This window comes from Vigna radiata, chromosome 8 (assembly GCF_000741045.1).
Source record: "Vigna radiata var. radiata cultivar VC1973A chromosome 8, Vradiata_ver6, whole genome shotgun sequence".
NCBI lineage: Eukaryota > Viridiplantae > Streptophyta > Magnoliopsida > Fabales > Fabaceae > Vigna > Vigna radiata.
The window spans coordinates 38,974,422-38,988,651 of NC_028358.1; the positions used below are offsets into that span (position 1 = coordinate 38,974,422).

At 34.3% G+C, this 14,230-nt stretch overlaps 2 protein-coding genes across 6 annotated transcripts; both read right to left on the reverse strand.

The window, feature by feature from the left end:
• Positions 1-1,018: 1,018 nt before the first annotated feature.
• LOC106772294 (polypyrimidine tract-binding protein homolog 3) lies at positions 1,019-10,100 on the reverse strand. Of its 5 annotated transcripts, none has more exons than XM_022785531.1 (15): positions 9,981-10,100; positions 9,207-9,274; positions 8,065-8,136; positions 7,888-7,964; positions 7,661-7,739; positions 7,256-7,379; positions 4,248-4,312; positions 4,106-4,155; positions 3,941-3,982; positions 3,755-3,806; positions 3,591-3,651; positions 3,476-3,489; positions 2,901-3,008; positions 2,683-2,826; positions 1,019-1,782 (listed from the first exon to the last, which is right to left on the reverse strand). In XM_022785531.1, exons 2-15 carry the CDS (start codon positions 9,261-9,263, stop codon positions 1,393-1,395), a joined length of 1,335 nt encoding a protein of 444 aa, XP_022641252.1. In that variant the 5' UTR covers positions 9,264-9,274; positions 9,981-10,100; the 3' UTR covers positions 1,019-1,392. The 5 variants fall into 5 exon arrangements, with proteins under 5 accessions (XP_022641252.1, XP_022641253.1, XP_014514083.1 ...); XM_022785532.1 differs by having other exon boundaries at positions 10,035-10,074; XM_014658597.2 differs by having other exon boundaries at positions 3,591-3,648; positions 9,207-9,277; positions 9,895-10,028.
• A 952-nt stretch (positions 10,101-11,052) lies between these two features.
• On the reverse strand, positions 11,053-13,964 carry LOC106772535 (60S ribosomal protein L3). Its single transcript, XM_014658994.2, has 6 exons — positions 13,850-13,964; positions 13,496-13,581; positions 13,057-13,167; positions 12,384-12,688; positions 11,533-11,942; positions 11,053-11,444 (listed from the first exon to the last, which is right to left on the reverse strand). Exons 2-6 carry the CDS (start codon positions 13,578-13,580, stop codon positions 11,186-11,188), a joined length of 1,170 nt encoding a protein of 389 aa, XP_014514480.1. The 5' UTR covers position 13,581; positions 13,850-13,964; the 3' UTR covers positions 11,053-11,185.
• Positions 13,965-14,230: the final 266 nt, after the last annotated feature.

Sequence of the window (14,230 nt, forward strand, 5' to 3'; positions counted from 1 at the left end):
CACTTTCAAGAATAAAAGTAAAAGAGAAATACATAAGGATGATTGTACATCCTCCTTCAATAACATTAAAAACAAAATATAGGAAACAAAATTGAAGGTAGAAAAAAATAAATTGAACCATGTAGAACAACTGACTATAACTTAACAATCAATACAAAACAAGCTGTAAGAAATATTTTTCTTGTTCTTTTATGTGAAATATTTGAGAGAAACACGTATGCTGGAATTTTAGTTCAGCGCAACTTGTTTCACAGTATACTCAAAACAAAAATCGATATTAAAGTGATTACGCAAACCAGTTGTTGTATATTTTATTTCCTTAAAACTTCAAGGTCCATTTTGGAGCTTAAACTTGGCTTTGACGATTTCTCTTAAATACTCATGTCAATTTATTTTCTTCTCAAATAATATTTCTGGGCTATGGTTGGATAAGCACAATAAAATGATTATTAATCAGCAATTGTACAATCCTTTACTGATTAATCTGCATTGATTCATTGACAAAGTTGGTGTTTCATAGACCAACAAATTTTAAACAGGCAATTTTTTTTTCCTTTTTCTTTCAATGAAATCTATTGTAACATGAAATGGTTTTTTCCCTTTTGTCATTGCAGTGATGGTACAACTACAAGTACCTTGATCTGGGTGTAGTTTTTGAAACTTATACAATTGTGAGTTATTTCAATTCTACCAATGAATTAAACAAGGAATAACCTTGGAGATTCCGTGGCTCGATTTAACTCGTTGAAATGACTTCACGCTGCAACTTGCCCCGTTCACCTGCTTTTCTGCGTTGCAAGCAAGAACTTTTAAGAGAAATGGCCAATGACATAAAGTTCCTCTTCTCAACCTTAGGTTTCAATGTTGCATTATCACATTGAGGATAAAACAGCTTGCTGGGTATGGGGAGGAAATGGGTTGAGAAAGGAGGAGGAAGAAAAATAATGAGTATATTCTCAATCCATATGCATGCAAGAAGAGTAGACGAATGGGTAGATACTTCAAAAACAAACACACAAAAACTAATTTCTTGCTCAATTGGATTAGAAATTTTTGACATGGATTGAGAATACAACAAAAATGCCTACTTACTAATGCCTGAATTACAAATCATATACAACAATGATTTATAAGGAAATAAGGAAGTGAATCCTCCTCTCCCTTTTCCCCAGTACATTATGTTAGCAACCTAAATAACTAGCAGATCAAAGGTGATGAGAAGATAAATGAATAAAGATGAAAAATGGAAGAGCGGATATTATGAGTAAATGAGTTGGAAAGCAAGGCGAGCATTACAAGATAATGAAGATGACTATGATCTACATAAAAAAACATCCTTCCCAAATTCAGTATCCCTGTCCCTGTTGTGCTCAACAACTTCTTAACAAAGACTCATATATTCTGTAACTGCGAAAAGGAGATACGGATTACTGAGCCAGAAAGTGTGGTGGCATTCTTGCACACAAGGGCTTCAGTAGCCTGCTCCTCATTCTCAAACTGAACCAGAGCTTGTTTTTTCCCACTCATCTCAAAGACTTTGCTGTTGACAACGGTTCCATGCTCCTCTACAAGGTTCACAATCTCCTCCTCAGTGATGTCTTGTGGGAGTGTGGACAAATGGATAATCTTTGTTGGAGAGCAGCAATAACGGTAGTTTTTGGCTGCGTTACGGTTGAAACGGTTGAGATTTGAACTGATGTATTCACGTGTGTCAGCACCTTGGGTTATGTGTGGATGCTTGGAGAAGTTGACCTCTAACTGTTTCTCAAACAACACGGCTCCCTACATCACAAAGTTTAAAATGTTGACCAACTTAAAACGAGAAAAGAAGGAATATATAATAATTTGCAGGATTATAGACGATCTAAAAAGTAATCAGTGTAATATCTTAACGAAAATCATGAATATAGTTAACCGTTCTTCAATTTTCTCACAGAATCAACACAAACCAACAATCAAAATTAAAGTTTTGGTGACTTAAATTTGATGACACTAAACTCGTCAGAATATTCAACTGCTGCCATCTCAAAAACATGGAACAAACCAATGATGTAACAAAACAATGCATCAAAAGATACAAATGAAATAGTACAGAGTGCAAACCAAAATTGTTTAATAGTGAAAATGAAACAAAAAAAAAAAAAAAATCTACTATAAACAGATAAGTTTTCTCTCATAAAATAGATCCTTTAATTTCAGTCTTGCACCATACAACATACAGCAGCATCAAGAAAATAAAACCACGATAAGAGAAATAAATTTTAAGAGCTTGGTAAAACAATTTCATGGACCGTTGTAGGCAACGCCAGTTGACATGGTAGAAAGTTCATAGAGAAATATATATTTGGAAGTATATATATCAACAGAATAACCAAAGTATGATAAATTTTAAGGGCGAACTTAAATATAGATTTTAAGGGGGAACTACAATTGAACCTTAGAAAAAGAAATATGATTTTGCTCTTACCAAACATTCTTCATTTTCTTTTAAAACTCTACAAAATCACCAACCAAACTTGCAACAAGTTGTCAAATAACATTGAAATTGTAGATAAAAAAATATTCAAATCATATATATGATGATATATCACCACGAACAACAATAACCCATCCCTTGAGTAAGAGGCATGATAAAAACCTAGTATCATAATATATGAACAGCAAGGTATGAACTAAACACACCTTCAGAAAGTGGACAGCCAATTCAGCTTGAAAGCCATCACCCATCTGGATAAGTGCATGATCTGGTTTATTTCGAAGAAGTTTAATTCTCACAATATTCCCATAAATAGAGAACAAGTTGAATAGCTTATCCTCATCAATTCTCTGAAATGAGCAGATTTTAAGACAAATAAGCAAGAAAGGGAGAGAACTTTATAGAAGCTAGAGAAAGTTCTTACATCAGAATTAAGATTTGATACAAGCACTGTAGACCTCTCATTTGTCCCAGTTATTCCAGGAGGCAAACCTCCCCCGAAGGCAGCTGCAATGGCTGCAGCATTAGCCATCTATAATTGAAAAAACAATAATAAATAAGTAAATTGTTTCTTTTTCAAAAAGAAAGAGAGCATCTTAATGTCACCGATGTTTGTAGCAGTTTTACCAGAAATTAAAGATAAAGACAATGTTTTCATATCATCATGTAATTTATTTTAATCGAAAGATATAACAGAGTTCAAGAAGCAAAATCCCAACTCACCGACTTCTCCCTATACCAATTAAAACCCAATTTGAAAAGCAAAATCAACTTAAAAAAAGCACTAACCAAGTTGTTAGTAAACAAAAAATCCTATAAACTGATAGGCTATAATCATACAAACTTTGTATTTCGTACCTTTATATTTTACAAAGATTGGTAAGAGTTGGGATTAACTGTAACATATTTCTACTGTTACTTTCACAGGATACAAAATGAATTATGACTGCCCAAGATAGTATCTAATTGGAACTTCAAATTGATCTGAAAATTACCCACCTGTGGAAATCCAACTGGAAGAAGGGAAGAAAAAGAACAAACATCAGTACATTAAAAAATATCACATTATGACAAATAAACCAAACCAATCAAAGCAGCTTAGAATATTTAGCACCTGCCCTGCCTCCAGAACCTTGAGCAGCATACATATTTCCCGCATCACCATATCCAGGCTGCTTAACAGAAGATAAAGGAAAAAAATCTATATTAGAATGGACTTCACAAAGATCAACAGACTTGATTCATAAACACATAAATGAAGAACCAAACAGAAAATACTTGCGAAGGTCTTCCTTTCTGTTCCGTTGGGAGATTTGGGTTGGTGAAGTCTCTGCGAAAGATGAAATGAAGTCAGCAACAATGTCATAAATCAGATGTCAAAAAGGAGATTATTCAGTGAATAAAAACAGAAACATAAGGACTGACAAAATCAATATAATCAGAAACACAAACTGACTGAATCACCTTGAACGGTCATTATTGTAGTTCACTTGTAATTCATCAAGGCTGCAATTAAAATTAATTAAAAGTTCACGTAAGAAAACAAAGTAAATAAAAAGGCGGAGAGAAAATAAAGTAAAAAAAAAAAATTATAAACGCAGAAAAATTACGTGGATAAATTTAACCTACTTTGAGAATTGAATGTCCAGTTGACAGCAACCATCATAAATATTGCGTCCCTAGAAATTTCCAAAAATTCTATAATTATTCAGAAGCAATATTAGAACTAATAAGTCAAGTACAGGATGAAAGGAACTGTAAAACAAGCAACCTGAAGTGTACTTCTTGCATTAACAGCACTCTGACGTGATTGAAACTGGATGAGAGCTTGAAAGCCTACAAAATTTGCAAATTCATGAACACAGAATCAGTAGAACATACACTAACAATACATGCATAAATGAAATGTAACAGTTTTTTGCTATAAAATATCTAATAACAATCCTCAAATCTGATTAGAAGGCAATGGCATGTTCACTATGTTACGTTGGTTTGTCAGCTCCTGTCAGTTTAGGCTTTTACAACAACTATTAGGTGGCTACCAATAAATAATGCTCAGTTGTACTGTAACAATATATAAATATTAAGAGCGAGTTTATCCATCATCTATCTTCATATAATGTGGAATTTTTTTGAGTTGTTAATTGGTATCTTTAGATGAATCTTGCATAAAGTGTCTTTTTCAATGATGATCAAGAAAGGAATGAAATATTTTTTTCACTTTTTGGGCTTCAGATACATGGATTAGATTCACTTTTATATTAGGTAACAATATGTTCAAACTGTTATATTTAACTAATTTTTTTTATACATGATTTTGAATATATAAATATTGATTGTCAATTCAAATAATTCATAATTATATTTTGTGTGTGTGTGTGTCCTGCATCATGGAATTTATAAGTGTTGCAATGTCCGTGGTGTTTGTGCTTCACAGATAAAAACATTTCTATATAGCAAACATCTCATTAACAATAATTATTTCTCTCCTCCTTTTATTCCTATCACATTATATCACCTATCATAGCTATATTCCTCTCTCTAGATGTTCATGGATGATTTTTTATTATTGAATTTTAGACAAACAAGAAAGATGAGAATATAAGTGTAGGGCACAGTTCTTTGATCTCTTGGTTTCTCTCATCTCCCTCTTTCTATCCTGTGTTTTGCTCTTATTCGCTCTTGCCCCTCTTTCTTTTCTGTTTCTTTCTCTTTCAATCAGTATCCTACATTAGTGATATCTAGAGCCTAGTTTTCCTGTCACTAGACCGGAACCTATAGGTATGTAAATCAAACTACACAAAATGAAAGAATGCTTCGTTCAAATTTAACAAAGGCTTGAAAAGGTTGATACGCTATTAGGCATGGGGGAGGACATTTCAGATCAGCTTTTGGAGGCTATTTCCTGAAAGGGATATAATACCTACAAGAAAATCACATATGTTTGCGACAGCATCACACCTTGGCAGAATTTATCATAAATTAGATGCAATTCCCAGTAAACTTCCTTCATCTAAAGAATATATTGATGCTTATATGGTTGGACCAGTCTACAGGAAGAATATGCTACACTATCTCAGTGTGTTTATTCAAGCCAAGAACCATGAGAAGCTCGTAGCTTGGCATATGGGCAACAAATCTCATTACAACAGCAGTATAGGGGACAATGTTGACCAAAAACATGAATTAGTTGGCTCCAGGCAATGGGAACGCAGTAGCAAGTACACGAGATAAGGGGAAGCAGAGTAAGAATGTGTTAGGGAAGCAAAGTAAGTCGCCAGCTGGGAAGCAAAAAGAAGCTTAATAGCCTATAATTTTTGTTTCTACCACCATACCAAGGTTGCCATTTGGGACATCACTTATCACAAAAGCAAGCATACATAAATTTTGTCATTTAACATTCATATACAGCAACAACACTTCCTCAATACTGCATGTATCAGATCTACAGGTTACATGGAGCACTATTTGAGATATAGTGAGAGATCTTGTTTTTGTGTGTAATTTTGGGAAGAAGTTCTTGAAAACTTTGGGGAATGAACAGAAACTACACTCCCCTTACCATTCTGTTTGCATTTCAAGACCATTGAGCAATGGCTGAGCTTAGAAAGAGTTGGAGGGATAAGAATAATTAAGATAATAATGTATAAGTTAAATGTAACAATACGCTCTCTCTGATAGGTGATTTTAAAAAAATAATGTTATTCAAAAATTTATTTTTCAACTAATAATCATTTAAGATATTCAAATATTAAGTTAGTGATGTTTTCCTCCCCCGTGGAATTGACAATTTTTTGTCCTGCAACTTTCAAAACTCTAACTTTCCCTACCTACATTTTATAAATACACAAACTTTCAATCGTAATATGCCAAACTTTCATCCTCAAAAGTTGTATAAAAGAGTTTGGGTATTTACATAGTGCAGAGTGAATCATCAAAAGTCAGAGATAAAAACCAAATGTTGTCACTTTTACAAGGATGAAAAGCATAATTAATTCTAAAATAATTTTTCTACTTTATTAATAACACTTCTTAGATGACCTTTTTACAACTATTAAAACCTCACCTGCTATTGAATAAAAAAATAGAAAAATTATTTATAATTTTGTGAAGACTTTTGCAAGAAACATCAATTGTTTATAAAAAATCTAATTTGTATAGCATAAAAAAAATATTTCTATTGAGCAAACAATTTTCAGACAAATTTTGATAGCTTTAGTTAGTCAGCAACTGTTAAATGGGATTATAGCCATAGATAGCTGCCAATAAATAAAGCATGGCTGTTGTATTTTGACACACTGGAATGAATAGTTCGTTCATTTAATCCCTCTATTAATCTCATCTCTCTCTATACCCTTTCCTTCCCAGTCCTCCTCCAATCTTTCTATTTTTTTTCTCTTTCCCCTTCTGTGTCACATTATGTGTTGAAAATTAAGGAGCATTCCACAACACATTGAAAAACCAAAGCCTTTACAAATTCATTAAATTTAAAGAACCCTGTTCTACTATTGTCCCATTTACTTACACGCAACAACAACGTTTTATCCTATGACGGAGGTTAGTTACATGGATCAATAGAAGACACTATTGGGCACTTTCCAATTGAAAATTTTCATAAAATATTTTCCTATTTACATTCAATATATATAATATAAATATATATTTGCACGTGTCGAAACAAACTATTACTATAACCTCAATTTAGCTAGTAAATATCCAGATATAAAAAATGCTGACAGGGAAGGAAAGAAGAGAAAGGGAGAAATCTGAAAATCTGACCAGCTGACTTCTGAAATGTTACAATCTTTTCCACAGATCCATGGGGTGAAAATACTTGAAACAGCACATCCACTGTTATAGGATACAGCATGTGATGAATTGTAACTAAGAGGATTCGGTTTGGCTGTGCATCCAGAGAGTTCCCGACAGCATGACAGCATAGAGAAAGAGAAGAGATAGAGAAAGGAGAATAAATAGAGGAAGAAAATGATAAAGAGAAAGAGGAATATACAGAACATAACAATTTAACACTGGTCCCGTGAAATGGGACAATTTTACATACAAAGACATTGGGGAGATCATACAAAAAATAAAAGTAATAATTTCAACATGGTTTTTTAAGAAATGGACAAGATAGAGCGTACACTCTTTTAAATAAAAAATATGAACACAAAAAACACCAACCTCGTCTCCTCGTCCTTGACTTTGATCCATTGTTGTCAGTTCTTGATGTGAGGAAAACTGAACATAAACATTCCTCCCCCTAGAACAAAACAAAAGGATAACTCTATCAAGGTAGCTTTATTATCAAAGGGAATGTACTGATACAAAACAAAAAATCTAATTATGAAACTACAGTCAATGCAATCATGTACATCCTCAAAAGACAGAAATAAACAAGCCATTTGTACCTTATACTTGGCTGGATATTTGCATAAAATTGTAAAGCATTGACTGCAGAAGGAACATCTTGCATTTGGAGAAGAGCCTACAAATATGGCACAGGTTGTACAAAAAATAATGAACTGAAACAACCTTAAGTTTATGCAGGAACTATCAGTTTCATTTAAAGGAATGAAAAAGAAAACCTGATTCTTGGCACGCAACATAACAAGCTTGGTTATTACACCAAAAGGCTGAAACAGCTGGAGTAAATCATTCTGCAATCAAAGGAGAAAGGGATTACTAATTCCAGAAAATAAAAACTCTAACTTGTAAAGGAAGTATAATCATTCTATGATAAGACAACAAACACTAAAGTTCTACAATTATGAATCAAAAGTTGACTTCAACTCGCTATGACAAGCAAAGATGTCTTGCAGCTTCTATGATATATCATGTGTGCATGCATGTATTTATTAGAGCTTACAAAAAGGGTTGTAATCAAAAACTAAAAATCTAAAATGGAAAATGTAGAACCATATTATAAGAAGATTCAAAAATTAGATATACTGAGTGAGCCGATTTGATTTCCTTTTCACTACTATTATTGTTTTCTAGAACAGTTCTCACTACTTACCTATCAATTTCTCATACAAATCCAATTAAATTTTGGAAACTGAAGAATGAAACAGTTAGGAGATATTTTTTCATTATCGATTTTCTTCTTGCTTAACATCTTTTGAATACGAACTCTGCTTTGCGCCTCGCACCACCCTTGATCTTTTGTATAAGCAACCTTGTGTAGTTGCATTTTGGAAATTAAAAAAGAACTTTCGAAAATAGAAATCAAACACACCCTTGGTTACCTTACCACTCTCTTTTCAGTCACCTTTTTGGTAATTGTATTGTTCTAATCACATCAAAATAAAGCTAAAGGTGTGCTTGCTAGGTGAGGAAAGAAATAAGGTAAATGGAAATGTGACAAATGATATGGATTTTAGGAGATAAGTTCGATAGCATAGAGAATAAATAGCCAAGAGAAAAATAGGACGACCAGTTTTCAACTGCCAGGGAAACCGACAGCCGTGCCCTGTTCCTTTTTCATAAAAGCCTTTCGCTGTTCACTTCTACTGCACTGCAGATAGTGAAGAACTAAAATTGAAGGTATCCATGGCTCTGTTTTTTCTTCTACCCCATTTTCACTCTACCAAAACACAATCCAAAACTTATTATATCTCCTGTGTTTCCTCTCCTTCCTACCGATTTCTCCTCTATTTCATTGCTACCCTATTTTCACTCTACAAACCAACCATGAAAACATCCAACAAGAGAGAGAAAGAAAAAGTACTTCAGATATTTCGTGCCCAACGTTTCGAACGTGAACGACCTTGGAAGGTTCGGTCATTGTAAACTAACCTGCAAATACCAGAAAATACATATAATGATGACGATGTTCATGAAACACTTAAACTGTGTTTTTTTTTTTCATTTTCACTTGTTCAGTTTATGAATAGCATAAAAAAAACAGTTCTCCAGTTTGAATCAAACTAAAAACAAACGGCAAGGAACTGAAGCAAAAGCTCGCAGTTGGCATACTCCAAAATCCTCACTCTAAAACTGAGAACAAGTACAATAACCCCCAACAAAGCTTAAAGGCTTCCACCATTCCGATTTTTCGCAACACCCAATTGGACTAAATCAGGATCATGTCAATAAATTATAATGCAGAGAATCATGGTATTTCACAGACGAGGCACCAATCGTGAAAGAAGGAGAAAAATAAAACATGAAATTTTAATCTCGCACTCTAACAAACTGGAAAGAAAGTCGCATATCCAAGTGGAGACCTAAATCTATGAACAGTCAGAACAAAAGGCAGTCAAGAAAATCCCAAAAAAGGAAAGGATATGTCCAAATTCAAGCCCAGAACCCTAAAGTTGAAGCAAATTGTGACATATCGACAAAGCAAACACACCGCACGTTTCTTCGTTCCAAAAAGAGAAGCAGAGAGAGAGAGAGAGAGAGGGAGTTTGCTGAAAGAAGTGAGAGACAGATAGAGAAAGAGGAAGAGGGTGAGAGAGAGTTAATGGCACATATGAAATCGTGAATCTGTTACTGTTACCCTATGTTATGTTGTGTAATGTAACTCAGTTGGGGGCTTTCTACAAGAGAGAACCTTAGATTGAATTTAAGTTCGCATTGAAAGTGTGATGATGTGCATTTGCTCAAAAGTGGTTTTTGGTCTCATTACAAACACTCAATCAACCACTCCAAACTTATCCATCTCTTTTTGAGTTGGCATTTCGTGCTTATCTGGCCTAACCAACAACTTCACTGTTTGATCATTTCTTTTTCATTTCATATAATTCGAGAGGGATTCATAAGTGTATAATAACTTATTTAGCTTACCAGCTAAAAAAATCCCACTTACTTGTAATGTGAAAAAAGAAAAAAGCATAACGCAATAATACGATACTGCTTTAATATTATTATTCTGCACATATATTAAAACTACTTTATTTTAAACGCGCTTATTGAAAAAGATTTAATAATTAACAATTTTAAAAAATGAAGATTACTTAAAACCATTTTAAAACATTTATCCAATTACACACAAATATTAATCTACGCAAACAAAGAGAAGAGCAATCTCAAAGAATATATCCGTTTAATAGTAACCATCGAGTGTTGAACTATGTAAGTGATACATAGGGTTATGGTACCATGCTCTTCAAATGCCACGGCTAGTTTAGTTGGAAACAAAGAATAGGGAGATGTGATAAGTTTTGCAATGAACTTATTTTAGTTACTTAAAAGTTATTCAGTCAGAAACCATGTGATCAATGCAAGAATCAAATTACACTATTTAGAACACTTTTAAAATAGTAACGAAATTCAAACTATAGAATCCACATTACGTGATTCAACCCCTTGGTTATTCCACAGTACTACTAAGGTTCAAGATAAAATTATAAACTGAATAATTCAAGCACATACGGTCCATCAAAATCTGATTAAAAACATTCCGCAAACCGTCGACAGTAAGAATATATTGAAAACGGCTAGCCTGTCACTTATGAATTAAGTTTCAGCAAAACAATAATATGCAAAACACTAAAACTTGGACATCATATAAATAAAATCATAAACAAAATTTGAAGTATTTTTAATCAAGAAATCTCCCTTGAACAAAGTTAAGCGAAATTACGAAGGGAAACACTACAATCCATAATGCCAAAAAGGAAACACTACAAAGTTTAAAAAGAGCGATGGAAACCAAATAGAATTCTAAAGGTAAGTTCAAGCTTTCCCATCCGATTATCATGTTTATGCTTTGAGGCGTCCAAAGAACTTCTGCTTCTCCTGTGTGGTCTGGAAGCGACCGTGTCCAAACTTTGAGGAGGTATCGATAAACTTGAGTTTGATCTCCTCAAGGGCAACACGAGAAGTCTGCTTAAGCAGGGACTGGCGCAATGTAAGAACCCTTTTCTTGGGGCCAACACAGCATCCTTTCACCATGATGAAATCGTCCTTCACAATACCATAGTGAGGGAACCCTCCCATGGGGGTAATGTCTTTCTCAGTCCTGCATCCCAAATAATGCGTTAGTTGGACTTGAACAAAAATTACTGTAACTTATTGCAGGTAACCATAACCAAATACACTAAACTCACCTATCAAACTCGGTAAGAGCAGAGTGAGACTCATCCCCAGCTTTACCGAGCTTGTAAACCTTTTTGTTCAACTCGGTCCTGTGGTGGTATCCATTCTGACCAGCCCTGGCAACAGTGAATGAAACTCTGGCAGGGTGCCAGGCACCAATACAAGCTACCTTCCTCAAACCCCTGTGAGTCTTACGGGGAAGACGAGTAACACCCCATCGAGTTACAACACCCTCATAACCCTTACCCTTTGTAACTCCAATGATGTCAATCATCTCATCTTTCTGGAACACAGCATCAATAGGGACCTGTTTCTCAAAGAAACTGTACGCAAAATCCACTTTCTGTGCAATAGAACCACCGTTCACCTGAATTTCCATGATATGGGCTTTCTTCTGCTTCAACCCTTTCATTTTCCTGATCTGAAAGATAAAAGGCAGAAAGCTAAGATTAGAATAATATTTCAATAAACAACTCTGCCTAAATGGAAGTGACCTTGAATTTGGAATTTTACAAACACAACACAAAAAGAAACCAGTATATCAATTCGACATCAGTACAAAAAATGGCCAAAAGCAGACAATTACAAGAGTTTTAATAGTTGCGCAGATAACACTGAAACAGCCCAAAAAGAAATATTTGAAACAGTTGGGAGTCAGAAATCTCGTGTGGAAAATGCCGCTCATAGCACCAAATTTTATGATGCTGCTTTAGCACATGAATTTCATCATTCTCACTAGGCACGATAAACATACGTAAAAATGGGGTAAATGGTTAAACATGACGACAAGCACAAACTTCCACGTATAAAACCACCATTGGAAAAAATGAAATAAAGTTTAAAAAAAAAAGTATGTGAGCACCTGAGTGTGAGCCAAAACACGAATCACGGTAGCATACTTCTTTAGTTTCTCCAGCTGAGTCTCAATGTTCTTCTTCCCCTCGTCAGTTTCATACTGCTTTGAGTACTTGGTGAAAGCCTTCTTCTTGGACTTGCACCAGTTCTTATAGAACCTACGCTTCAGTTCTTCGCTCAGGTGCTGAGCCCACACAGTGTTCAAGGTACGAAGACCACGGGGAGTTTTCACATAACCGACAACACCAACAACAACCATGGGGGGAGTCTCAATAATTGTCACAGGCTCACAAGTTTCCTTCTTGTGAAGCTCTGATATAAAATCATATATAGTTAAATGAATACAGGTTTCATAATATCAACATCAAACAGAAAGCTAAATGAAATAATATTGGCATTACAAACTTCAAAACCAAAAAACACTGAAAGCATCCAGTTTAATACTTTCTAAACCGATGAAAACTTGAATAAAATGAAGTGATAATGTAAAGCCGAAAATTATAAACGTTTAATTTCAATTCTATTATCGGTATCATTATTTACATGCTCTCAACATGCAAAAATATGGCAACAAATCACACCAAGAACAGACCTGTAGTTGACAAATCACACCAAGATTCGTATATTCATTAACCTAAATTAGTAAAAAAAATCAAAAAGATGGACAGAACGGAACTCACTTGATCCTGGCTTCTCGACCTCTCTAACAATGTGAGTCATACCAGCCTTGTAACCCAAGAATGCAGTCAACTTGGGTGACTTGGATGGATCATCCTTAGGGAATGCCTTCACTGCAAAGTTAAAAATGATTACAGGATATCAAAATCACGGTGTTATAAAATCGACAAAAACAGGCTCCTCATTAAAAAAAATAAAAATAAAAATGTTTTACAATCAAGTAGCTTAAAAACCTGATAGAGTAAAACAAAAAAGCATTAGGAGCTTAAAACAACATTAAAAATTGATGTGGAGTTTAAAATCATCATTGGATCTCTTAAGCAAGAACAATATTCAGCATGCAAAATCGCATGCGTAACAATAGTGAAATCGGTAATTAAACTAAAAGGCAAAACACACACTTAGAGGATAAGGAATAATAAAAACAGAAGAAAAATAAACCTTTTCCCCTGTGACGAGCAGCACGCTTCCTGGGGAGAAATCCCAGAGACCCGTGCCTTGGGTGTTCGAACTTCCTGTGAGACATCCTATATAAAGAAAATGCAAATAAAAAAACGTGAGCAATTCATTCAGACGAAAAAGTGAGCATAAAATAGGAGATAACTTGAACACAGAATCCAAGGAAACAAATTGTCCTTGCAACTGCTTCCGGATTCGGAAAAGTACAGACACCACAAAGAATTGAAATGAACAAAAATTTTGCTACGAATCGCTGCGAAAGAAATCAAGGAATGCAAATAATTGAATAGGAAAACGATAAAACAAAATGAGCAGAGAGATCGGAGAGAAGAGAACCTGAGACTGCTCCTGCTGCTACGGCGAACAAAGTCCCGACTAGAGAGGCACTGAACTAAAACCCTACTTCCTTTGTGCCTTTTATAGGACTAGGCCTTATTCATTTATAATTTATGGGCTAGGGTTGGGCCAATTGAATGGGCTTCAGTTTTAAATTCCCGCTCTAGTTAGCCCATCCAGTCCAATGGTAGTGGTGGTATTTTCAAAACAGTAAAATATTTCTTTAGTGTCTAAGTTTATGTATTTTAATAATTATAAAAATTATTTATTATTAGTTAATATAAAACCCTACTTCCTTTGTGCCTTTTGTGTTTACATGTTTAACACATCACGTAGTTTTAACATAATATTTTTATTAAAAATAATTATAATCTACTTAAA